Raw genomic sequence first — 26,688 nt, 5'->3', positions numbered from 1 at the left:
ACTAGTATGTAAACAATACCCATTGATCAATTTACCCCGGCTGCCTTTTATTTAACGATTCGTGTTCAGATCGAGCTAACTCCAGACGCTTGCGGCCATATAGATACAAATACGCAACGACGCACTGACATTCCTTATTTTACTGCGAACCGTTGCCATCGTTTTCCGTTCCTGCTTGGTTAGGGTTGTTTCGTGTCAAAGTTCCGTAGGCATATATATATTATACTGACCATTGAAATGACGAAGGACCGAGTCTTGCTGTTATATACCTGCTGTACTTTGATTCTGGGATTCGTCAACGGATATGTCCGTAACCCCATTGACAGAGCCGCACAATATGAAGGTGAGCACGGTGTGTGATAGCTAACACCTGTCACCATTCTTCTATCCTTTACTCCCGGTATGATCTACCTGTTGCCACCAAAGTTAAGAAGCTGAGCATAAACTGTGCCATGTAATACATGTTGTCAGACCTTTGAATTCCTGTTAGATAGAATTCAGTTGTATTGACGACAATAATAATATTATTCTGTTTTATATTATTTTTGTTATCAGATGTGTTCCAAGAGATGGATAGTGCGGAACAGCGCAGAGAAGCGTCTGATGACAAATACGAGAATTGGCCGGGACGTTGGATGCCGTCGAGACCTGGAGATCCAAAACCGCCTCCTAAGGTTCTGCATAAAACCGGAGAGTTTAAGGATTCCAATTTTAAAAAGAATCCAGTTGACAGAGTAGGCATGGGAATGCACGAGAGTGAGTGCGACGATGGAGAAGTAAGTCTACATTGAAAAAAATAAATTCCCAAAGTTCGCTTGTTCAATACACAGTATATATTTTGACAGCTTGTTTCAAAAAAATAGGTATTTCACTAGACTAATGAGTGAACAAAATGCTGTTCATTAATTTTTTTTAGCAGAACTAATCATATTTATATTGTTTCAAACGTTCTAGACTAACTTAAGAGTCGATTGGGATGGGTCACCGATCAACTACACATGCTACGATAAAAGGATTGTGCCTGACTATTCTATTAGCCCTATGGTATACTGCGAACATATACCGTCGGGATATATGGTTAGTTGAATGATTATTTTTGTATTTGTTTCGATCACTTTTTCAATAAGCAACACATGTTTTTGTTTTGAAAGAACTCTACGTTCTGTGTTATTTCAGGCTATCCACAAGTGTATGACTGAAGCGATCGAATACGACGATGATATTCCTATGTAGTAAGTTAAATATTTGCATTTTGTAGTTAAATTGTTTATCGATTTCCGCATTTTCTAGAAATGTATTTTTTAGCATCAAATGTCAAATATTATATTTGTACTTGTTGAAGGAATTAAGGATTTGCTTATACGTTGCATTATGTCTGATGGAAGATATTATGTGTTTGGACAAAGAGTAATATTCATTTTATTTGATTTCTGTTTACAGTGGTTCACACAGGCCAGTTTGGCCTGTTTACGGAGAATACAAATTTCTACCACGGCAAAGATGGATTCATAGTTTAGAGGTAACTATACTTAAAGTAAATACACATCAAACATCTGATGCTTACAATTAGTGGATTGTGACTTGAACGTCATTTTCCAATCCAACTGTAGATTTTTGTTTATTTAAATAGTTGTGTATTTCCAATCATGATCTTTGTTTATTTCTAGCATGGTGCAATAGTTATGTTGTACCATCCCTGTGCTAATTCACTAGAGATAAAACGTTTGAAAAAACTGGTGGCCGGTTGTTTGAGACGACATATTATAACGCCATACTCGCTTTTGGATGAGGATCGAGTAAGTTTAATGTACTTTTAAACACTTAATGTTTATGTCTAGTTTGGTGAAAGCCGAATGATGAAAAATAATCCATGTTTTTTTCGTCTTACAGCCTCTGGCATTGGTCAGTTGGGGCTGTCGGTTGACAATGTCGTATGTGAATCCTTCAGTGGTAAAACAATTCATTACTAAAAGAGCATTGCGTGGTGCGGAAGCAATCTCCGCTGATGGCGATTTTATGGAATTTCTTATACAGTCGTCTAAAACGGTTACCGACGAAGACGATACAACTTTGTGTCCGCATATGTAATTGACGTTAAAGAGAAGAATCTTCAGAGTCATTCTTGTCTACTTTGCATATGGAACAATGCGTCGACATTTTCAACTTTTAGTACGTATCGTTCATTAATCTCAGATTATATTTACGAGAATAGAATCTATATCCAAATCTTAATATCATTTACGCTCAATTGGTTCAAAGAATTCTCTACAAAAATATTAGCATATATATTTATGTATTGCGTTAAATGTAATATTATACTTACGTATATTACACTTTCAACCATTCTGAAGAGGAGTGAAGTGTGCATTTAATTGTAACATCTCTTACATCGTGAGAGTTGGGTACAGAAATCGACCGATCAGTGCTAACGTGAGTCGTAAAGAATCTCACGAATATGAATAAACTCCTCTAATTTTAGCGAGTGGTCTAATTCTTTGCCGGTTTAATAATATTTATAACTATGATAATGTCGATTCTTTTTCCCAAATTCGGTAATTTAATAGGGACTATTGGTAGCTGCCATTTTGGTTCTACGTTTATTGTTCAGATCCGTAATGTTTCAACGTGACAAAATTATTACTAAAGAGTTCTCAGGCCGATTTACACACATATAGGCCTTGTTGTTTTCGCTTTTTGTCTGTAGAGCTAAGCATTGATTTGCCCATTTTAACTATCTGAAAGGATATTCATGAACTACATACCGTGTTGGGTACTAATTTAGAATTATACACACCGGGTTTGGATATTATTTGAGGGGTTGAGAATTCAAGCCGTGTTAGTCACTTTGACCTAATTTTTCAGCTTCGGAAAAAAGGAGTTTACATTTGAGATAACTAACAACTCTGGTGTCAGGAAAACTATTTTATTTTCCTTTGTTTTAATCACTTCTACCACTTCCATTCGTAACCCCTAAATTTTTACGATATCTTATCGACTGTAGGCCTGAAAGCGCGCTGCTGCACCGGTTGTGCAAACGTTGAAAAACGTTGCGGAACACATCATTGTGATTACTTACCGTATTATAGTTGCGAGCAGAAAACTTGATAAAACATCATTTCTTCTATACAATGTACAATAAATAAAGAAGGCCATTGTTTTGTTTTAAAGCAACAATCACTTGTAATAACCTTGGGGACATAAATTTGCGTAATTTTTCAGCGTAAAATCGATGAGCATATAATGCATGTTGTGCGGAGTTATAAAAGGAATGATACTAAAGTTTCGAACAGAAAAAGGGGTAAAAGCCCCTTTATTCGTCCCTCGAAAGCTCCGACTCCTATTCCGGTATCATCCTGATTACAAGGTGAGTTGAGTTGAGTCGAAAATTACTTATCCAGCGATAAAGAGGGTGTACCTCCGAACCCAATTTACGTCGACGAGAAAACGAATAAAAAAAGAGAAGGGAGAGAAAAAACCGTTTTTCGTCAAGTATCTCACACTTAGTTAAGCCATTCACGTATTAATTGGATTTTTTTTCTTATCTGCCCTCGTTTGCACGATTTTATTACATTTCTTGGATATTTCTTTTCACATTCCTTTGTATTCGCACAATCACCAGCCTTTTGATTAATTTATATACCTCAGATTTTAATTAATTTTCCAATATTCCTTGCAGTCTTATTGTTCATTCCCGAGATTTTTCTGAATTCTTCAATGGCTAGTACATATATAACCAACTCGCATCGTCTTACAGATCGTATACTTGGCAATATCTTAAACGACCTTCTGCCTCCAAGCTCGAAGGATTTCATGCGTTGTCCTTTTAAAACCAGCCCGCTCAGTTTAGTAATTTTCAAAATTTTCCACGTAGAACTCGTCTCCATTCATCGTGGTTCTGTTTTCGCTTTAGTGCGCGATGCGCCAGAATTTTGCTGATATCTGCTCTCCAGATCAAGGCTGACATGAACGTATTATATCATTGATTTAGCTCGTAAATCGAGTTTCCAACTTACTTAAATCCTGATAAGAATTATCCGGCTCGTCCTACTGCGGCGAAATAAACTTACTCGTTATCATAAAATTATTATGCTAAAAATCTATAAACGACGCGACCAACGCTGAAAATGCCTAAAATCATATCTCTACGGTGTTTAATGAAGAGAAGAATTAAAAATGGCTGTATGTGCCTAGATCAATGTCTCCCAAAAAATTTTTTTTACTTTTCATAAGTGAGCCAGCCTTTTTTTTAAATAATTCTCCTTTTGAATCGCAGATCTAAGAACGTGTTTGCAAAACAAACTTGAATATGAAGCTTCCTCATTGGAAGCGATTGTAATTTTTGTCAGTAACGTCAATCGGCAATAATAATTTAACACCAGTAATATTTCAATGTTATAATGTCAAAGACCGGTCACCCACAGGAAGTTCTGTATAAACTGCAGATACTATTGACTACTACACGATGAGAAATTGAGGGATTCATTCGGCTGTTCGTTCCTTTCTCCATAAATAAGTAATTAAATGCCGAACAATGGGTAGTTATCCCAGCAAAGTCAAGTGTGATCGGTTTGTCAATTGCAGGTAATTAATTCACTTCCATTCTTGTGTCGTAATTCATCGTCGCGCATATAAGCTTATCAAGTGATACATCGTCGATATGTCTATCGCATAAAGTCTTCGTTACTCCCCCTCCGATGGAAAAATCCGCACCCAAGAATTTAAATGAAACCTATACCTGTATATTGAGCCGAGAGGATGAAACCAAATGGAAATCTTAATTAATTAATCATCTTGCACGCCGGACAGATTCCTTTGTTTTTTCGTTTCTTGAGAAGTTTCGTTACATAATCAGGAAATAATTGATTGATTAATATTTGAACTTACCTGTGCCGTTGATTAATCGAATATGTATGGGCGAATCAATGGTATTAGATATTCGGTACATAATTTGTTTCAATACGTGTTTCAATGAATAGAAAAGACACGGTCGTGCTCTTCGCCCGAAGATACGCTTTATAATTAGCCAATCGTGCATCCTGTAGTTATTTATAATTATTATTATTTTTTGTGGGTTGACAATCAGCGACGAGTATTTGTCTCACATCGATTCAAAAACGGTACACCGACAAGTGTGCGGTATTGTTATTATCTTATAACACCCGCACCACGCGTGGAACGGTGAATAATTTTCGCGGATTTGAATAACTCGTATATATTCATTCACCTTTGACAATTTGTCGGAACGCACTCGTCAGAGTTCAGTGTTCATTATCTCCAGGATGTTTTATTTGAAAATATATTCCATCAACTGATGAAACTGATATTTCCGCGTATAAACGAATCTCGCAAAAATTCGTCCGTACCGTCCGTATAAATTAAAAGAGAGCGGCGATTTCTCTACGACAGTATGGTCATAGATAAATCTACATGGATTAATCAAATGATTCAATTAGTCAAATGGCAGCCAAGAGAACGAGTGAACTAACGAATCACAAACGAACCAGGTTATACTCGATATTTGCGTTGGCAGTGGAGGGCCTGTAGCGTGTGACATTTAAAAGGATCGCAACGAATCCTTAGAGTCCTCTGACAAATTGTACACTTTTTTCCCTGCCCATCCTTCAGAGGATGAATAAAAAGTGCGGTAACAACGTCCCTTCCTTTCGTGCAAAGATACGAAAATTGAACAGTCGTCGTATGGCTGCTGGGCTTCTAAATGTTAAACGCTCGAATCAATTAATTTTCGCAAAGGTAGATCACGCAGCTATATTTTCTGATAGAAACATCGCGGTGCCTTGTATTGGAGGCTTGTATTTTCCAGTCAAATTGCGCGTAGGATGAATAAAGAATTTGGAATAAACCGCGGTCAATAGGAAATCTGGTAAGTGTGCGGCAAGGTGTACTATTATACGGGAAAGCCAGTCACTCTCTTCGGCTAGCTTTCCGCTATTTTCATCGAGTTTTCACGTCCGTATGGCCGTTGAATACCCAAGTAGCATCCGGTAGCTATACGAAGACAATGGTTTGCCTAGATCTCCTCATCTCCGCCTATAAGAGACTCGAAATTCCCCTTTCGCTTTGTTCAAGGATCGTTAAAGAGCCGCGTCTGGAGTCGCAAAATCACAACTGCCTTTTTTGGTGAAGGATATATACATCCAAAGTGTCTGGTGTGAAATCTGCAGCGTGTGCAGTTGTCAGGGAAATCTGGAAAACCGTGAATTGTCAGGGAATTTGCACGCATCTGGAAAAACCAGGAAATGTCAGGGAATTCGGTCATGTGCTCTGGAATTTTTTAATTCTCTTCCTCACTGGTGTACGATTCTTTGAAATGCAGAAAATTACTCTCCGTGAGAGGATTGAGGGGGTTAGTGTGAAAAGGGTACAAGTGACGAAAAGTTTGGTTTTTCGAGGAATCTTAAGAATTGATAAATTGAGATTGAGCGCTATGTAAAAGTTATGAAACACATAAACAAGTACTAAAAACAGTTAATACTTTCAGATTGATGTTTCTACCTTCATGTTTCGAAAGAATGGCTGATACTAACCTTTCATTAGTTTCTTAAAATTGGAGTGTTTATTAATATGTTTCGTAATTGAGTTTAAGCAAAATTGAACTGAAAGAAAAATTGGACTATTTTAACTTACGATGGAAATATCTAACGTTTAATTTTGAATTGATTTGCATGAAAATAGTGAGTTTGTTAGTAAAGTTAGGTTGAAATGAGGCCTGGAAAATATCTGTTTTTGTCTAGAAAAGCGGGAAATATCAGGAAATTGGATATGAAATTACAGACGGTATACACCCTGATCTACCGGGTAAGAAAGAAGAAACACAAAAATAAAGCAGATCTATTGTTCACGTAAAAAGGCGTTTCTCCCCGACTGTTAAAAATTGAACAATTCTTAACCAAGGCTTGATCGCTGAATACGAAATTTTCAAAAATAATTACAAAATGAATTTGCTCAACTTGAAAATTAATTGACATGACATGATTTTATAGCGATTCAAATGATTTACAAAAGAAAACCGACAATATTTTCTGATAAAGTCCAGTATTTTCGCTGTTAATCTCGGAACAAATGTGAATTTATACATGATTTCAACTTTAACCTTGAACAACTCTTGAAATAGTTTAATTATCGAAAAATTAAAAGAGACCTTCTTTGTAGAGTATTAAATTCCATAAAAAACCATGTATCGGACATTTATGTACATTGCCTCGTTACTGAGTTAAAAAATTGAGAAACAAAAAAAAAAATTATTTTCTCGTGTTAATTAAATGAAAAACGAAAAATCGCGCCCATGAACGACTAAATATTAACATTAAGAGCTGAAATTATAACAGGCGTCTTATTTCCTTTTCCCGAAACTATTAAACGTCTGACGTTGAAAAAAATGGTCAATTTTTTTTTTTACCACTCTAATATACCTAGAGCTAAACGAACTACTCCATGACAGACGACCTCGAGTGTTCTTGAAACGGGTAACGCGATTTGAGTGATAGACGAGATTTCAGAAAGATGTAATAAGGAAAGAATGCGGCAGACTGGAGGGTGAGGGAATGAATCTGCGGCTGCACGGAAAAGGGGGGGGGGAAATATCTATAATATCAGGAAGAAATCAAGGCGGATGACTAAAAGAAAAGAAGAGCAAAGCAACCTGTTGTATCGCAGGAGCCGTCGTTGATGCTGAGGCGCGAGTCGGCGGCACCCTTCCTGTGGGAGGAGATGGACGCCGGCGTCGCGACGCGCCGTTCAGTCGCTCATCGCCCACCGCCTCGCGCGAGCCTCGCATCAATTATTGCCACGGTGGATTGATCACCGTCGAATAGTTCTTGTTTAATTGCTCGACCTATCCGCTAACCGTGTACGGATGGATTTTTGAATTGATCGAAGGTTGAAAATTAAGAAGAAGAATAAGGAATAAATACCGGGAACAAGAATGCAAACTCAATCACTGTGCGTCTGATGATACGTGTTTAATTGATCTATAGTAATAATAATAGTAATAATAATAACAACAATAATAATAATAATAAAAACATCACTAGTCCCAGTTTCGAATATCCGTTAATTGAATTTGCCCCGCTGTACAGATCGAGGATAGCGAGGAATTGGCTTGGTTCTTTTTTTTACGAAAAATACGAAACCAATACCTTGCAGAGTGATGCTGCGGTGAGAATATTATAAAATGAAAGTTGAATAGGCACGTAAAGTCCCCGCGTGGCTCGATGAAACCAATTATCATTGACACGGAATGATTTTTTTTGCGATTTTTGAAAAATCGAGGGTATCGGTAATGTAACGATTCTTTCCAGTTTACTAATCCCTGGGGTGTGCTTTTACCGTACGTGAGAAATATCGCATATCGTATAAATATCATACCGATCGAACGATGACGAATTTGGGAAAATGTTATCGAACGATGATTCAATGAAGGAAATGCTGATGCTTCGCAAACGAACACACGTCAGAGTAAAGCTAACATCATCCGTTCTGTGTAATGTGTAAACACAAATACGTGAAATAAACACCGCGACTAAACAACCGCAAAAGCAATCACACGACGTTTAAAACAGCAGCTGAATGAAACGTGCTTGCGGATCAGCGGAAGTTGTAATACACGTTCGAGCATACATTGCAATTATCAACCGGCATAAAGTGCCCGGTTTATACAGTTTCCGGTAAAATTTAATGACTGATATAAAAGCTCACGTGACTTATGCCTTTTACAAAAGTTCTCGTGTCGCCGGGGCAGTGATCGTTGGAGTGGTTCGTCTCACAGAATATTATTACCTTGAAGTGTTCATCGTCCAACCTTGTTTCTGAAAAGTGGCAAAAGTGTCGTAAGCAGTTCATTAGGCAAGTATATCTACTAACGTATGTATTGTAATAAATGATCACGGTAAAAATTTTTTATCGAATAGAATTTCAGGTGAAATATCAAACGTCAGACTCAATCATCGCGCGAACAATTATTTATCGCAAACAATTATGTCAGCCTCAAGTCGGACGACGTATGAGGATTAATTTCGAGTAAACAGACCAGTGCGAACTAGTTGGAAATAAACGGTGTCCGGTGCCTGCAGTCATCTTCCTCAAGTTTACAGTCTTCGTTAGACGCAACTATGAGCAAATCTGCACCCCCATTACTCACTTCGTGTATAAACTCTGCGCGAGCACAGACCGTGTCTCTCATCATCCAAAGTGTCGCATATTTAACCCAATATTATATCGCAAGCTCGGAAGATTTAACAGGGGTAGAAAAAAACTCTGGGGGGCAACTCTGCGGCACTTTTCATTCTGCAAACCGTAAGACAGTCCTAACTGCAGCGCGCCTTCTTTCGGCGGTGTTGAATACATGAAATTTGAATGTTGAAATTTGAAATTTGATGGCGTTGTCAAGAACATCGTTCAGATTAAAGAATAATCCAAAAAAAATGGAGGAGCACGGAGGGAATTACAAGAGAAACAACGAACCACGGTAAACAATCGTGCCTTTCGTAGCGAGGCTCGTCAAATTTGATAACGTTACGCACGGACCTCAAGCCGAGGGCCTTGTCATATTAGCTGACACGAGCTATCACCTCGCACTTCGTGTGCACAAGCCGATGGCGGATGGTTCGCACCTACAAAGCCGTGCGAGAAATTTACACCGCGATAACGAGTTACAGTTTTATAATTCCCGGTAATGTTTTTCTGTTCAGTAATAATAATAACAACGATAACAATAATAGTCACGGAACCGGACGACCAAGTAGGAATATCCGTAAGACCGTTGAAATGTTTTTTTTTTTTTTTTATTTTGTGTTTATTTAAAATTTATTCCTTGCTTCGATCCTTCGAAAGGTTTGAATATCCTGTAAATTTGTTTGCTAAATTTTTCAAACCTCGTAAAACAGAGTCGATAGATAATTTAATCTCGTCCGTATCTTCATCCTGCATCCCTAAGACAGCCGTATAAATTAGACACCTGGCTTAATACGACGCGGATTTGTGTACAGCGATATAACAACAAGGGTGGCTGATAGCTATTCGGTGCGTAGGTGTTTTGCGCCCTTGTAGCCGAGTCGAAGACGTCGTTGAACCGGATTTGACGGGATTGTTTATAGTTGAGCAAGAAGGTGGATAATTATCGCCCGAGACAAAGTCTTCGCGGAGCCTCGAGACACTTCTGACAAAACTAAGGGACAAACATCTCCTGCTGCATGGTTATTAACGACGGGGCTTCGGTAATGCATATTGATGAGTCGTATAATCGTGCAGGTACAGCTGAGGCACACCGGAGGAACGACTTGTCCTCTTTCGTCGAGTCTGATTTGCGGATAATCAGGGGAGGTAAAAAGCTCCTCCCCATTTTGGGGTGCAAAAACGTGCGACAAATTATAGTTTGTCCATTAGCCGGATGACGAACCGGTTCGAATCATCCTCGGACAACGTTTCCCCTGAATTTTCACCCCAATTACAGAATTACTTCGGTATACGCGATTCCGAGTATCATATTTATGGAAATACATACAGATATGCAAATATTCATGCAGAGCTTTCGTGCCGCTGCAAACCTCTGAATTCAACTCGTACAAGGTTTCTCTCGAGCTTCAAGGCTCGATACATGTACCAGCCGTTTTCCTCGAAGGTTCTCAACAAGATTTTATACCTACTTGTCCCTCATGTCTGGATTCAGCGAGCTATGAGGTGAAATTTTTATTCTTAGAAAACTAGTTTCGATATAGAAAAGTTGCAACGGGATACGGGCGTTGTCGTTCTTTTTGTATTCTTTTCTACAACTACGGAAGAATATTGTCCATTATTTTATTTACTTTTCTTATGTATATGTATATTCTTTCACGCATCTCGAAAACAAACTTGATTTACCTGAGCTTGCGCACAGTCACGGTACCATCTTTTTTCAGAGTCCACGTGGCGCAGCGTAGAGTGATTAAAATTCTGATTCCATACAAACTCGGCGAAGGAACCTTGCGAATATCGAATATTCCGAACAATTGAATAGGTAATATGATTTCTAAATATTCTTTTTGCCATATTCCGAGAGTTCGGTCAAACCAATATTAGGTGTGAAATTCAGGTAAAGCTTTGCCGTCCGTGTAAACTCACGGCGGAAATTTTTTTATCCCAAAGAATGATTAGCACGCACTTTTGGTCTTTGAAATGACGTGGTATATACAAACACACATAGTTCACACCGAGCTGCAGGGGCGAATATAATAATAAATCGGTTGGCGTCGCGAGCAGCAGCGCATAATCAAGACGGATTTTTTCTTTGAATCCTCCCCAATTCAGCCAGGTGACAGGCTGATCGAGGTCCCTCGGTATCGTGCCGGGGGACGAGAAGATAGAAAAATGAAATAAGAAATTTGAAAAAAATAATAGAGTAATGCGGAGTAAAAGACGGTCAAAATCGAAAGGCACGATTTCGCTCAACTGCCGCATGTACCGCACGTATCGGTCGCACGAAGATAAACGATAAAAACTACGAACTATGGACGAAAAACGATGGATGATAAAGTGCAACAATGTCGCGCCGGTCGAATGACGCGAACTTACCCGCTTCGCGACTTCGAGAGCTTTACCATCAACGACATCAAACCATGTGACGTTATATACACGCGTGTCTTATCGCGCTAGGAAATTCGCGAATTTCCCCCGAATAACAATGCGATGACTTAAGGCGGTCTTGCGGAGAATAATAATTAATAACCAGACGAGGCTGCGGAATTGTTCATCCTTGCAGTGATGAAAGGTTGTATAACCCAGGCAATATGTTGAGGCTTAAATATTTTTCTCTTTCAATATTTATCATAAAAAATTGTAAAACTTGGTGACGCAAACGGAGTTGCATTAGTTACGAAATTTATAAATTCCTGCTCCATTCGTCGATCAGCGCGGAAGAAATATGTGCAAAATCGATTTGGTAACGTGTAATCAATTGGTTTATTACTAGCGCTAGTACCTAGTAAATAGAATAAGTTGTTTAATAATAAACGGTTAATTGATAGAGCCGATTAATCGACGAATTGAATTGACTTGAACAAACTAAATAAAGTCTGAGATTAATCCATTAATCCCACAGCCTGAGTCGAAGGTATACCAAGTACAAAAAAATTCATTACCATTTCGACGAATCATTTTAATCTTTATGTATGTACAATCGTACCTAGACTTCGATGCTGTACGTTCAATTGTTCATACATAAATATATTGTATATATATATATATATAGGTATATGTATATCGTAGACCGCTGTATGGATTCCTCAGTATAAGAGGCTAACGAAATATTCGGTGGGTGCTTCGTTATTTCTATTCAAGAAGCGTCTCCAAACGGGAGGGTGGGATATACATATAATAATATAAGAGTTGGTTCGGCTCTCAGGTTGGTTTCTCCTTCCTTTTGTACTGTCGAAGAGGTATTATATAAATATATAAATGCATACATAGACACAGGTACGGGCCAATATGTACGTACAAATGTATGTAAGAGCACCGGTAACAAATTACTGGGTTGTAAAAATTTATCCAACCATTCCGTGTCCGCAGAGCGAAACTGGCGCATGGCGCTGCTCTGCAGGTAGATATCTCACATTTTTATGTTCAATAAACCCGGTGTTAGCTATCGTTACAAGCGAGTCTTAACTCACATTAGCTGTGACGTATCGTCGATTTTATGTCCCGCCTTAACTAAGGGTGTCATTAATTTTATGTTAACGAACGAGGCATCGGGTGTATAATAACATAATGCTATACTCGCGAATTATCTTCGGATCAACGATTTCACGCTTTCTTTGCACAATATTACAGGTAGGATGTGTAGGTACATGGATATGTCTCTGACGAGGGCGCGTGTTCGTTTTGTAATTTTTCATATTAACGCTTCAAATTCGAACTTCGTATTCAAAGGTTCAGCTTGCGAAATCACGAGAGGAAGTGAAATGGCAAAAAAATGTATACACATATACATATATACATGTATATGTGAATAAATAAGAAAAAAGTAAATGAAAGTAGATTTCAGCGAATTGCTCTCAAGCTGAAGACCTTCGTTGCTGCAGAAACTCACGTAGGCAATTTCATCGTATTTTTTCTACCGGAAAGAAAGCAGCAAAATGGACAGAAAAATAATTTAAAAAAAAAAAGCAATGAAAGAGAAGTAGAGCAACAGAGAGGAAAAGAAGATGCTGAAGAGAAGAAACAAGCACCGTCCAATTCTGACAACTCTCTGTTACCACACCTACTTGGCTCGTACAGCATTCTCGAAACGATGGACGAGGAACGTGAAAGTTCCGCATTACATGAGATATCGAGACAATACAATCAAATTTATAAGCTCCGAGTTGTAAAAAGCTTAGCTTGATCACGTTTATGTTTTGAAATTTTCTACGCATTTATCATAACGGCCGTTTGATTTATTACGGTGGAGCGATAATAGCTCGGGAGTTCACTCACATTTGATAACGATTACACGTCCGTGTCATACATCCTGTATATACCTTTATATCGTATGCATATACATGCACACGTTTTTAACAATCATCCAACTTCGACGACAAAGAAGGGTTGAACGTTTATGACTCGTTTTATTTCTCGCAGGTGAACATTTATACGTGAGGGCGAAACTTGAAGAGGGTGAAATCTGCGAGATTTCGCCGCGCCTCCCCGTAAATAACATGTAACTCGATAAATCCGTTGGGAAAACAGGGGAAACGAATTTCAAATCGAGCGTTTGCAGGGGCCACAGAGCCAAGATCAAATCGGCTTCCGATAAATTAATATAAGTAGTTTTATTTTGCAAGGCGCGGTTTACGTAGATCAAAAACCGCGAATATGTACACTTTCAGTACATGGGTGATAATAAAAGACTTTATTAAAAAGATCGACAATTTTTTTTCAAAATCCAAGTCGATAATGTTGTTCGAAATGACGAAAAAAAGATGCTGACCAAGTTTCAGCTTTCAATATTAATATTTAGAGGTACATCATCGGGATTTTCTATTTCCCATTCAAATGAGATGAGAAAATTAATTTTTTTTTACTTTAGAATTTTGTAACTCGTCAACGCATTAGTGTACTGATATTACCAGATCGTGCCGTTGTAGGGGATTGAACGCTCTACAAAAAAGGTCTTATCATTTTACGATAAATGTACTCTTTCAAAAGTCATTTAAGGTCAAAAGGTATTTGAGGATTAATGTATAAATAGTATATCTGCATCTATGTAACGCTCTCTCTCTCTCTCTCTCTCTCTATCTCTATTAAACTTTTACAACAACTGTATTTATGAGAACAAGATTAGAAAGGGAAGCAAGTTTAAGTCTGTATTGCTAATTGACTTTAGCCCACCCGGTATTTCATTTCATTTCGCTTCTCTGTTTTGCTCTCCTAAGCAGATTTCGGCGAGTTGCTTGCTCTTCGTTGTATATTGTTGCTGAATTTTTTCCTCTTCCCTTCTACTTGAATCCGGTTGTTTTCTATGAGTAAATTAGTACGAATAATAAAGTTACGAATCGACATTTATGCCAGTCACGCATCTGCGAGATGTTGCGTTTTATTTATCTACTTTATTTTTCTCGTTCTTCTCTTCATCAGAATGGAACAATTGTTACGTTTGATTCTACTGATAAACTATCAGCTGTGCTCGTGTATTCGTATAAGCCGTTTCGCCTTAAGAGGCGGCAATTATTATTGAATTGGCGAAAAGACGTCGCAAACAATTAATTAATCAAGACACTTGGTTGCTACTCGCGTGAAAAATAGCAACACCAAATTAGAAATTAATTATGTACATTCCTTAAGCATCGTCAGCTGCGTGCATCATAAACGTATGTACATATAACGCCGATCGATACAGCAATACGTCGAAACGGATTAGCTATATGAGCGATTATAATAATTTGCTACGTGCAAAGATTCCTGTAACAGCTTGCAGCGCGTTATTTTTACTCGCCTTGATTTCACGGGTATTATACTTGTTGTCGTGTAATTCGCGAGGTGTGTAATGATGCCCAAATGAGGCGGGACCGCTTTGAATACAAATAAATAAACAATCAACGTAACACTAGACCATGGAAAATTTGTTTCTTAAACCATCCATGAACGTGATTTTTTAATTCATCGAAAGAATTCGTTTTTATTCGATTTGAAAAGAGAATATTATTCATAATTATTTTATACCGGGTAAATAAATACTCTCACCAAATTGAAAAGGGTTTTACCGCAATAATTTCATATTATTATTTCGTACAATCGTTCCAAAGAAATCACAATGCATAACGAAATAATTTGACACAATCAGTAAAACTCTTGATCTATACGAGAGAACTTTACCTACTGATTTGTAAAAGTATAATGAGACCTGAATTCTTTGCATCAGAGAAGAATGTTAGAATCGAATTATCACGGTCAATGAATTTATGCTCTTATTGTATTCGGGGTATTCATGCCACAATGACTCTCAAGCAAGATGTAAACATTGGAATATTGTTTCAGGAAAAAGTTGCGAAACAACAAAACTCGCAATACAGTTTATTGAAGTATAAAACGGTCGGACAAACAGACAAGTTTCAGTTGCTGCAGAGGTAGTTGGTTAATTATTTTTCTGGTCCCGAATATGCAGGCTTCGATTGATTTTTCGCTCACTTTTATGTTTTCACTTTCACACCGAACATTCGAATTACAGTTCTCTGTTATACAGACTGCGTTAACCCGTTAAAGCCCAGGAAAAAACTGGGTCAGATAGCATTAAACTAACTATTCGATTCATAGCAAAATGGGGAAATAAAATATACGTAGTTGTTCTTATGCCATTTGCGATTCTTTATAAAAAATTATTTAATCTAATTATACAGAGTCATTATTTTGAAAAACTTACTGCGCCAATCGATTCAACGGAAAAAACGATGAAGAAAACCTGTTTCACATTTTTTCTTGTTCAATTTATTCGTGTAATACTTTTTATGACGAAAATAATGGAGAACTGTAAATTTATCCAGTACGATCTTACACTAACAAACCGAACCGATTAGTACCGTAAGTTTTTCAAAATAATGACTCAGTATAATTTGTGTGGATAATTTTTGATATACAATTGGAAATGACACAAGAAAAAATACACGACGTATATTTTAATTTTACATTTTGCTATGAATAGAACAATTAATTTGATGCTATCTGATCCAGGTTTTTCCCGGGCTTTAACGGGTCAATATGCACTGCTTTCAGACATTTCGCGGATACATTGCGTAGGGATATAATTATAGCGTATGTTTCAATTCAGATTTTTGCAACGGGTTAAAAGTCGCGGTATTGTTATGTCGTTCGTTTTACGAGTGTCGAGAGAGTCAATGGGGCGTTTAACGCTTGAAAAATATATCTAAACGATAACACGACGAGTGTGGCGGTCACAAAACGGTTACACTGTCGCGTTATTTTTTCCAACCCGTTCTCATTCACACGGTTGACGAATTAGATACGGTGAAAATATTACCGCCGAGAGGAATTTCCAACCCGTTACAATATTACACGCCCTTGCATGCGTGGGTTAACGTCCTGTATGATTGGGCGAGGGGGTAAAATGAGTTAGCAGCCCATAATGTCCCTTAATCTGTCAGTGTCGTAATTTAATCGCTACGATAATCCTGCAGAACCAACGAATAACCGAACTCCGATTACTGTACAGCCGAAAATGGAAGCGGCATCCGAGTGTCCGAATCGCGATCGGGAATGAAAATGTGCCGCTGATCGTGCGACATCTGGCGGGGAAAAAATGCGTCACTCTAACCAAGTCATATTTAATTTTAAAGTATCTCTTTCGTAGTATTTTTTGCAGTACATCGATTCCTTGTCGCGAAGCTAAAGCCTTGTAGCTTGCACCAAGTTCTCCGTCCTTTTCCACCCGCAGAATTGACTCAAAAGCATCTGCCGATAGCCGTGAAGTTCTCGGCGCCACGTTGCTCAAACACTCGTCGAAGAAGAACGATTTATCATTTTCTCTGAAGGCAAAAAATGACTCAGGAAAGCTCTGCGTGGCGAACAGACGACTTCCACCAAGTTTAGAGACACAACTTTGCGCTGCACATGCAAAGTCGAAGAATGATTATGCAGTCTGAGGGTACCTGCGGCGTACAGATGTCGTAATCGATTTTTGTATGCACGCGGTATCTCCGCGTAAACGTACATAGGTTGTACGATCGTTGCCAATTAATCAGCAACTTTCAACCCCGCTAGACATTTGCCAAGTGCAAACAAGGACGCCGAATGTCTCCTCTCCGAGACACTTCGACAGTCATGCTTATATGCCTGCAACTGGGCGCCGCTGTGTCTACGTCGAGCATTTATACTTACACACACCGCAGTCTTTCCTCTAAAAAGCATCGGGTCGATGTGAGTGCCGGCCAAAACCGCCCTCTAAACGTATCAATTTCTCCAGGCGAGTATCGGCCGGCATCGGTATGAAAAAAAAAAAATTTGGTTCGATAGAAAAAATTGCACATATGTATGTATTATAGGTACAGAGAAAACATCGGCCGCGTGTTTTTCTCGATATTTTGTCATTTTTTCTTCAACACTTGGTTCGCTGGATCGTGCAAGTTTTTTTTGCCGAAAAATTGTCGACGCTTTCGTACATCGGTAGAAAAACGAGCCGGTCGATACTTTGCTCGAAAATTGTAGCTCTCTCATATATTTATGAAGCTTTTAAAATTATAGACGGTAGACGAGTTTGAATTAAGTTCGTTTACAACACGTGTCTTCTCCGGAGTTACAAGACGAGGTATAACCCGAACCCGTATTACACGAACGTTGTCCCAATTTCACAAATTTCCCCGACGTCGATTTTCCGCGATTAACAGCGACAGAGACAAGTCGCCGTGATTAGAAGCGTGACCGAGAATAGATTTTCATCGCGAGCTCGAAGCCACCGGAAAATATATTTGATCGAACGAAGCCGGATAAAACACACAGCCATAACAAGTCTGCCCGCAAACATGATGCAATAATAATAGTAATTAGTCCGAGTGGATGGTAAACGCGCGTCTGGCTCACTGTCCAATAGCAAATATCGCGACGGTCAATAATCAAGGAGCAAACATGGGCGTGCGGGTTACCCAAGAAATTGCTCGCACTTATATCGAACACACACCCTTGCGTGCGTCATTTTTATGTTTTATTTTCAACATCCCGCCTTGCGCGAACTCTCACAGAAAAACTTGGATTACTTACGGAGCGGTTATTAGATTTTTAACCATCTCGAAGCGATCCGAAATGAGGCGTTAACGTGTAAACTTTTGCTCGTTGTTAAATTATTCAATGTTTTTGCCGATCACGGATATAATAATTTAAGAAATCCTCAACGCACGATCATCTCGCCCTAAAATTATTATTACGCGTTATCGATCTTTGTCCGGCAACCTTCCTAAACCTCGGGACAAACTCACGGATTTCGGTATCAGTAGTAAGAGGCCTCGTCGGTCAGACCCTTAGGCTGACATTTCTTGCGAGTGTCGCGGAACTCGTATTCGAGACACGACCGCCTCGAACATTGTTTGTCGTTCAGCCCAAAGAGTTGACTCAAGTGACGTCGTTAGCTCAAAGACGATCCGAAAATTCCTTCGTTATGTCGCCTTACTGCCAGAAGGGAAGAGCCGAGTGGCAAAAAGGCCAGAGAGGATCGAATAATAAGGAGATCCGGCTGTCGTTAGAACCCGAAATGCGTATTCGCCTCGGCAATAGTCAAGTAATTAACTAACAAATACACTCGGAGTATGTGTTCGAAATTGTGAGATCGACGGTGAGTTCCGTTATTCCGCAAGCGGGTTTTATTGTTGAAAAATTTTCTCGCTTAACATTTTTCATTCCGCCAAATCTCGGCAATATTCACTAATTGTCAACGACGCGAAATAATTTGGGCGCATATACGGTTTCCCAAGGGTGATCTCGCAATCCTGACACGTCTCGATTTCATTCCGTACCTACATCTACATACATACATATAATACGAATCCCGTCAAGAGTAATTGAACGCTGATATATGCATGTTATGTACTCCGCACTCTCGTGTTCCGCACGTTAATTTCGATCCCGCATAACTTCGCGTCCGATATTTTACCCCGTCGAACGGAAAACTCGCCTGTAGAATGCAGAGGGATAGAAATCAGGAAAGAGATTGCTTGTTGGATCTTGCGGTAAGCGGAAAAGAGCAATGGATAAGAGAGATTAATTTAATTACACACCCGAAATTATGCGCGGAATCTAACGTTCCATGTTATTTTTAAATTTTCACATTTTCGCACGATAAGCATACAATACTTAACGATGTAATTTTAGTATCGTACGGAACATGTAAGTTGCAATCATCTCATCTGTCCGATTTACGTATAATATAGACAAATTGTAGAGATTTATTACATTGCTGTTTCAATCAAAAGGAATAACTGCAAGTGTAGGCAATATCAAGGTCTGTTGTTCGCGTGTCTGTCTGTCCACTTTTCTTAATGGAAATCTTCTCGAGGGGATCATGCTTCCGGGATTCATCCCACCTCCTATTCGTGGTCAATAACTGTTAGCTATAGTGGCGTGTTAATATAATTTCCCTTGGTTCTGAAACGAGCTAAGTTTGTACCAAGCGGTTCCTTCGACTGTCGTGCAGTTTCCGTTCATATAGCCTCCATTACAGGCTTGACTCGCTCGTTACACGGCGACTAAGAAAAACGTAGGTATTGATATTAAACACGTGTGTGTAATTGTTGTGATATTTTTTTTTTCCCGCAACTTGAAAATTCTTATCATAAATCGAAAACTCAAGTTTTCTCGTCCAGCATCGGATGCCGAGAATTATAATTATATGTAGACGGTTCGTTTGCTCTTCTTGTTGTTTTTATGCTGAAAGCAAAACAATCCGAGATGACTTGCGATTTCGGTAACAAAAGTTAAGTTGAAAAGGAACCCTTCCACGCTGGTTAAATTCACTACCTATCGCAATATAAATAACTCGTTTTTAACTTTCTCCTTTCTCTCCTTGTGTTTTCGACTTCGACGATCGTCTTTTTTGCACGATAACGTAGTTTGCGAGTGTTCGAAGGGTGGTAATGAAGTCTATCAGTGAGATTGGTAAGCCTTGCACGCACACCTGCGCACCCACACTTCAAAGATGGCATTCACTCCATATAACTGAGCATGCATACGTATACAAGTTGTGCCGAAACCGTTGAATTATCAAAGAATTGATCAAAGTTAAATTAGCCAGTTAGGTACCAAGACCGAGGGACACAGACTCGTGAGGCGTTTTCAAAGTTTTCGATCAACATATATATATATATAGGTATAAGAATGTACAGATGAGATGCGAAGTTGCTTCAGCGGCGAGACAACGATCACTCTTAATTATCATCTATCAAGGTGACACATGTTAGAAAAGAAAGTCTTGCCCTAGCAGCGACCTCTCGGCTTCTTCTTCTTCTTCTTCTTCTTCTTCTTCTTCTTCTTCTTCTTCTCGTCCCAAAATCGAGCAGCTGCTATAAGTCCTCCTCCTTCGTCTCGCGATCGACTGCCTGAATTCACATCGTCTCGAACGATTAATCAGGGACCTCCACTAAATTAGTCCGGGTTCTATCCGTTTCCCTGAGTGCTCTTTCCGGTTGACTTGCGTCGGCGGCTACACACAACCTTTCGGGATGGGTGTAACAGACGTTTAACGCACGCACATCGGAATTCCTCTCGGCGCTGAAGCTCTCGACTTTTATTGCTGGATAAAAGAGAACAAAAGGGAGAAAAAAGAAAGAATGCAAGCAGGGTTTTTTAATCGACGAGGAGGTAGATTGGCCAAATATTTATACTAGTTATTAATTTTTTATTACACGACAAAGACGAAGATTGAGAATTTATTAAATTATGTTTTATTTTTGAGTCGTATTATACGAATAACTCTTGAAGAATACTGAAACAGATTATGCTGCAATGACGAACAAAACAAATTGTTTTAAAATGCTTGATAATCTAGGAGATTCATTCGATTTCATTCGCAATTTTTAATCTTTCAATTTTTTTCAAAGAGATTTTTGCACAACTTAAGAATATAATAATTTGACGAATACTCAACGTTCGACTGTCTCGTAATAAAATTTTTGTAAGATTCGATAATCGATCGATAGAAAATCAACTTCCATAAATGAAACGTGATGTAAAACTTTTCTTCTGCCGAACGTAATAATTTTAGCAGAAGTGTCACATTTTCGGATAAAATTTATAGTTTTTACATCGACGTTTTAACATCCCCTCGAGCGAGCGACGAAGTGTTAGTGATATTTATTTTACATTCTTTCTTATATCGCCACGGGTTTTGTCGGAGCTGAGGGCCGACTTTATGCCGGAGACGAGTATACTTAGCACAAGCTGTTACGCCACTCTTGCTCGACGGCAATTAAAAAATTAATTACCAGAAAACTTTATTACATATAATGTCCCAGTATAGTCAAGTCTCTTTTTCCCTGCAATCGGCTTTGGAATTACTCGTATTCCACGTTGGCGAACGGGAGGAATCTAGTGCCGGTAAAATGTTTTTTGTTCAATTTTAATGTCCAGGAAAAAGAAACTCTCGAATGTTAAATTCCTGAAGTCGGTGTTCGCGAATTTTTGTAGCACAGCGCGGAAAATATTCAACGGTTGATGGAAAAATTGTAGAACAAAAAAAAATCAAAAAATCTGCCGCCGCTGCAATAGTTAGAAAGACACCGAAACCTCGCCCGACCATAGGATAAATTTACTACCCCATTTGGTACGTAAATGTCTATTTTTCACAACGGAATCCGTTTGTATGTAACGGGCTTTGGGGAGGGGGTGGAGGGTGACGAGGGGGATTCAAATATTACGTTATAAGTTTATTTTCGACGATTTTTTACCCGGCGGTAGTGTTATAAAACACGGTTTTACAAGCATTCGACGCAATAACTCATTCGAGGAAGAAAATTAATTGCCATTTTCGGTAGGTATAAAAATGTGCTAAAAAATTTCTCGACGCGATTCTGCTCAGTAGGATTAGGTGTGTATATCGGATTTGTAATTAATTTCTTGCCAAATGCTTGAACTGCAGCAATTTGAGAAACTTTGTCCTTTCATCAATTATAATTGCAACAATTTTTGAATTCGTTCAATTGGCGGAGAATTTATTTCCTCCGACAAGAATTATCTCTACTTCTTAGCTAAGGAGTGAGAATTTTTTTACAACCCGACCGTTGGGCACTCGGTTCGTATAATATTGGATAGCAATTAAATTGTCCTGATAGAACCGCGCTCAAGAGAAAGTCAGACAAAATAATTCCGAGCTTCGATCGTCTGCTACCTACTTTCCGTATATTCAATTACCCGCATGTATACATGGTATGTAAAACGTACAATATAGATGCGTAATGTATAAACCAACACACGGGTAGGTACATACGCTTAGTAGCGCCTCACAATCTGTGGTGTCCGAAGTTTTCCCATATACAGTTATATAATATATGTGCATATATATTATACATGTATTAAGGGCAAGGTTCACGATAAATGAGCAAGAGAACGAAAAATTGTCAACGCTGCAAGTCATGTCTGATCATATTGAATTATCAATGATGTTGTAACAACGTTCAGTGGTCGGGCTTTTCTTTAAATACATTGTGTATAAAAAATTGAAAAAAGCTCGTTGCTCCTCGGGCGATAACGGATGGGGTTAATGGTTTAAGTTACGCTTTACAAACTTGCGGCCGATTAATCACTCGCTAAGAAATAACGAAACGAAGAAAGAAAACAACACAGGAATTTTCCTCAAGGCGCGCGAGACTCTTAAGCTCTTTACAGTATGTGAAATACTTGCGAGTACATACTTTACGCTGAAATATATGCGTACATACCTTCGAAACGGGGAAAATTTCATCAAGTTTCAAGCACAGCTCTAACGTTGTCATTATATTATTATCATCATTAATTATTAGATGAGGAATATCTTTTCACGAAATGCAATCTGAGGTTGTTTCACCTTCTGAATCTCGTTTTAACTGCCGGATTTTCTAACCGGGTCGCGACAGAATTTTAATTCTTGTCACTTTTGAAAAATAATTTTCTCGCATCTCAAACCTCGCGACGTTTGTTTCTCGATGAATGTTTTTCTTTTCTTCCATTCTCGGCGATAAGACGATACGAAATTTGGCACGTAACGAAAGCAAGCCTCAAGGACGCGCCCGCGTTTCTTGTTCCCCTGTCAAAAGCAAAATCGAAATACGTTATACTCAGCTCCGAATTTATATGCGTATTTTAAGATTGATGGTGGCACTTGTGTCTTTCGGGTTGGGAAGAGTGAAAAGAAAATATATTATCACGCTTCCCATCGCGCTATACGTTACGCGTATAACGTACATATATAACAAACGCAGTATCTATAAGCATTCCCATATTATACGGATGTTTGTCCAACCGTACCGGCGTCATTTCATTTTCTTGTTTCGCCTGAGTTACGTCGCCTGCACGTGAAATCCTTCACGGTTTCCTATACGTATTCCTACCCCCCATGTTATAGGTATGTAGACGCAAATCGAGTGACAAGAACGGATATTTGTCCCTTGTTGAAATGTTCTCTGCGTTAGAGATTTCACCACACACACACACACACACATATATATATATATTATATACACACATACAATTTCATGGATATACCTACTCGAAAGATGATGGGTGGAAATTTGACGAACAGTTATTCCAATATTTCTGCTCGCTTCGGTAATTGTGAAATTAAACAAGCGACTTTAGACTGGCCATGAGCCGTCAAAGCAAATTTCTCGTTCTCACACTGCCGGTTCTCAGTTTATAGAGAAAAGGTAAGAGTAATATCCAATTCGAATTTCGAACTATGTATCCAGTTTCGTGATTAACGATTTTGAAGCCCTCGGATTCCATATTACATGAAAAAATGACGATTTTTTTCTCTAGACTTGGAAACGTTGTGATATAGTGAAAACTCAACTATTCATTTTCAGGGTTATTACAATGATTTCCTTTCCTTTTCTGAAAACCGAGAAACGGGAAGTTCAAAAATGGTACAACATATATTATGCGCAAAATTCAAATCCGTTTCGCGAGCTGCAATGCTTTCACACTTTCGAAATAAAGAATTTCAAAATATCGAAATTCAGACACCAACGGGCTTTCGCACATCATCGTGAATGTTGATTATTTTCAATATTACTTCTCACCCTAATAATAAATTCAAATTTTACGAAATTGTTATACATATCGTTCATATTTTTATTCAAATTTTGGAATATAAACAGGTATGTAAAACGTGAAGTATATTTGCTTTTTCATCTGGCGGCTTATAAGTAGCGCCACGCCGCGCAAAGAGCCAACTTTGTCAGGATCAACGAAGGGCGCGAACACCCTTCCATAATCCCTTTTCACCGGACGTACAATAATCCTGCAGAGAATGCATTAGTCGCTGTAATTTTCCATTTGCGTGCTTTCCCAGACCCGTATTCTTATCGCATTTCGCGCACGTCGTCGCTCGTCTTCGTGAAAGTCCATTTATCTACAATTATACACCTCTATACAGCATGCGTATAATTATTCGTACAGTGATATTCCTCTCCTGAGATGCATTCGCGAAATGTATTAATCGGTGTCAATATCCAACAGAGATGGAAACCTATCCTTACCCATAGTTTCACGTCGTCGTATTATTCGCATGTGAGGTTACGCGACGAGAGCAATATTGCCCTCACAGAGGGTGAAATTGCTTGGCGAGTGTGACATTGTTACGAGAGATGTAAAGCGAATCGCCTCGGTGGATATTACGAGTCCCTAAAACGAAATGCGAAATAATAAACATTCAAAAGTTTGTGAGTTTGATCACCGGGCCTTGGCACCCTAATTTCTACGCCCGTTACACGTACAGAACTCGGAGAGACAGGCACTAATTCTCTCTCTCCTTACCACGCTCCGGGGAAAATAAAAGGAGCAGGAACAGAAATTTATCAATTACGTCCAATATCGTGAAAATCCTAGCATTCAACTTTGGGCAACACGTGCCTTCGTTTTTAGGGCTTTGAAAACTCGAATCCTCGTACCTCTCGAGCTGAAAATGTAAAAAACCGCTCAATTGCTGATTGTTAATTAAATGTCATGTAAAATAAAATGGAATAATAAATAATTAGAATCAGAGAATTTTCATTTATACGCATCTGGAGGGTATATTTTTCCGGCGTTGCTCCGTTAATTTGATTTTGAGATTTTCGAACATCGATAACTTGTCAAATAGGTACGACTGTTATTTGCGATGATTTTTTGAAAATTGAAGAAAAAGATAGTCTAAAATTGTTGAAAATATATTTTATTCGAAAGAAGAAGGATCTAACATTTCTTGATTTTTTCGAACACAATTTCTGAGTGTCCAGTCAGCGGGTAAAGTGAGCCTCGAAACATTAGAACGGATCAGAAACGTCACCAATTAATTATTACCGATCAACTTGAACGTTCTCATTGCGTAACCTTTTTTTCAAATCGTTCATAACTTGTAGCTTCCGTCATAAAAATGTTGCTTCGAACTTTGTTTAATTGAAGCGGGATGTGACGCTGTTCATGTTTTCTAACGAAATCCACCCCGGACTTGCCGCAGCCTCGTGCATGGAGTTCGAGGTCGCGGATCCGACGAACAGCGGGAAATCAATCGGTGAACAAGTTTCCGTTCCCCTTGAAAGTCTTACGTGACTTTACAGCCTCTTGAGGCATCCGCGCCGTTCTGCATCGACGTTTAAATGCAGTCAAGGTCTCCGCCGTTCTCGGAGCTCTGGAATATGCAAAATAAGGACCATTCTCAAGCGAACTCGATCCTTCAGTAGAACGGTTTTTTAGTTCGTGATTAACAAGCAGGGTCTCATCTTTTAACTGATCAACCTTTCAGCTTCTCGTCTGCAAATACGAGAACTTTCGTTTCGTTTCTTCTTTTTCTTTTTCTTCTTCTCGCTTTTCCCTTCTTCTTTGCCCTTCCCCCCCCCCCCCCCCCCCCCCGGGCAACGTTTCGGCGCCGTGGGCGTTGCGATGTCGCTTTAAAACCAGCCTCGGTCGCTTTTAAAGACGCGAAAGTGATCTTATCTCTTATCTGAAGAAGGCACTCGAATGACAGTGAATTGTAATCATGAAAGTGTGTAGGTATTATATACTACTATTTCGTTTCTTTTCAAATTTCGTAATTTTGTTGAATCGTGCACGGAGAAAGAGCACCTTCAGTAACGACGTTACACAGGGAATTACCCTGCAACCATAACACTTACCATCTCGGCAAGTGCCTGCTCAAATTATCATTGGATTGCCAACAGATTTGGTATGCGAATGAAGCCTGAAGTGCTTTCGGAATCATTTTCCACCTTTTCCGCATCTAATGAAGCTACGGGGATTTGGAAAAGTTTGAGGCCGAAAAAGATCGGCTCACTTAACCCCCCTGCACTGCAGAGCTGACGATTGATTCGTAGACACTTTTGCCGCCCAAGAAGGGTCGACACTCAAAGAAGCTGACACGATGAATTCCAATGGTCACGTTATCGCGCGTACGAATACATATAGGTACTTATACAGATGGACGATGGAAAAAGTTCGGCTGATTGATCCTCACAACAATTTTCTACACGTAAGCTCAACGTTCAGTACAAAGTG

At 39.0% G+C, this 26,688-nt stretch overlaps 2 protein-coding genes across 5 annotated transcripts in view; both read left to right on the top strand.

Moving 5' to 3' along the window:
• The first annotated feature begins 6 nt into the window (after positions 1-6).
• On the top strand, positions 7-2,478 carry LOC124297092 (uncharacterized). 2 transcript variants are annotated; one of them, XM_046747715.1, is made up of 7 exons: positions 7-343; positions 556-776; positions 955-1,077; positions 1,177-1,232; positions 1,441-1,519; positions 1,668-1,796; positions 1,891-2,478. In XM_046747715.1, exons 1-7 carry the CDS (start codon positions 238-240, stop codon positions 2,086-2,088), a joined length of 912 nt encoding a protein of 303 aa, XP_046603671.1. In that variant the 5' UTR covers positions 7-237; the 3' UTR covers positions 2,089-2,478. The 2 variants fall into 2 exon arrangements, with proteins under 2 accessions (XP_046603671.1, XP_046603672.1); XM_046747716.1 differs by lacking the exon at positions 7-343 and adding an exon at positions 359-454.
• Positions 2,479-2,623: 145 nt separating this feature from the next.
• The window catches only part of LOC124297090 (cyclic nucleotide-gated cation channel subunit A), a 66,291-nt gene continuing 42,226 nt past the window's right edge, over positions 2,624-26,688 (top strand). The window contains exon 1 of one of the 3 annotated variants that reach the window (XM_046747712.1): positions 2,624-3,364. The gene's annotated coding sequence lies outside the window, so the exon portion shown is untranslated. Of the gene's footprint in view, positions 3,365-26,632; positions 26,663-26,688 lie in introns of those variants that run through there. The other 2 variants (XM_046747711.1, XM_046747713.1) reach the window with 2 other exon arrangements.

This window comes from Neodiprion virginianus, chromosome 2 (genome assembly GCF_021901495.1).
Source record: "Neodiprion virginianus isolate iyNeoVirg1 chromosome 2, iyNeoVirg1.1, whole genome shotgun sequence".
Taxonomy (NCBI): Eukaryota; Metazoa; Arthropoda; class Insecta; order Hymenoptera; family Diprionidae; genus Neodiprion; species Neodiprion virginianus.
This window is presented reverse-complemented; position numbering and strand designations above follow the sequence as displayed.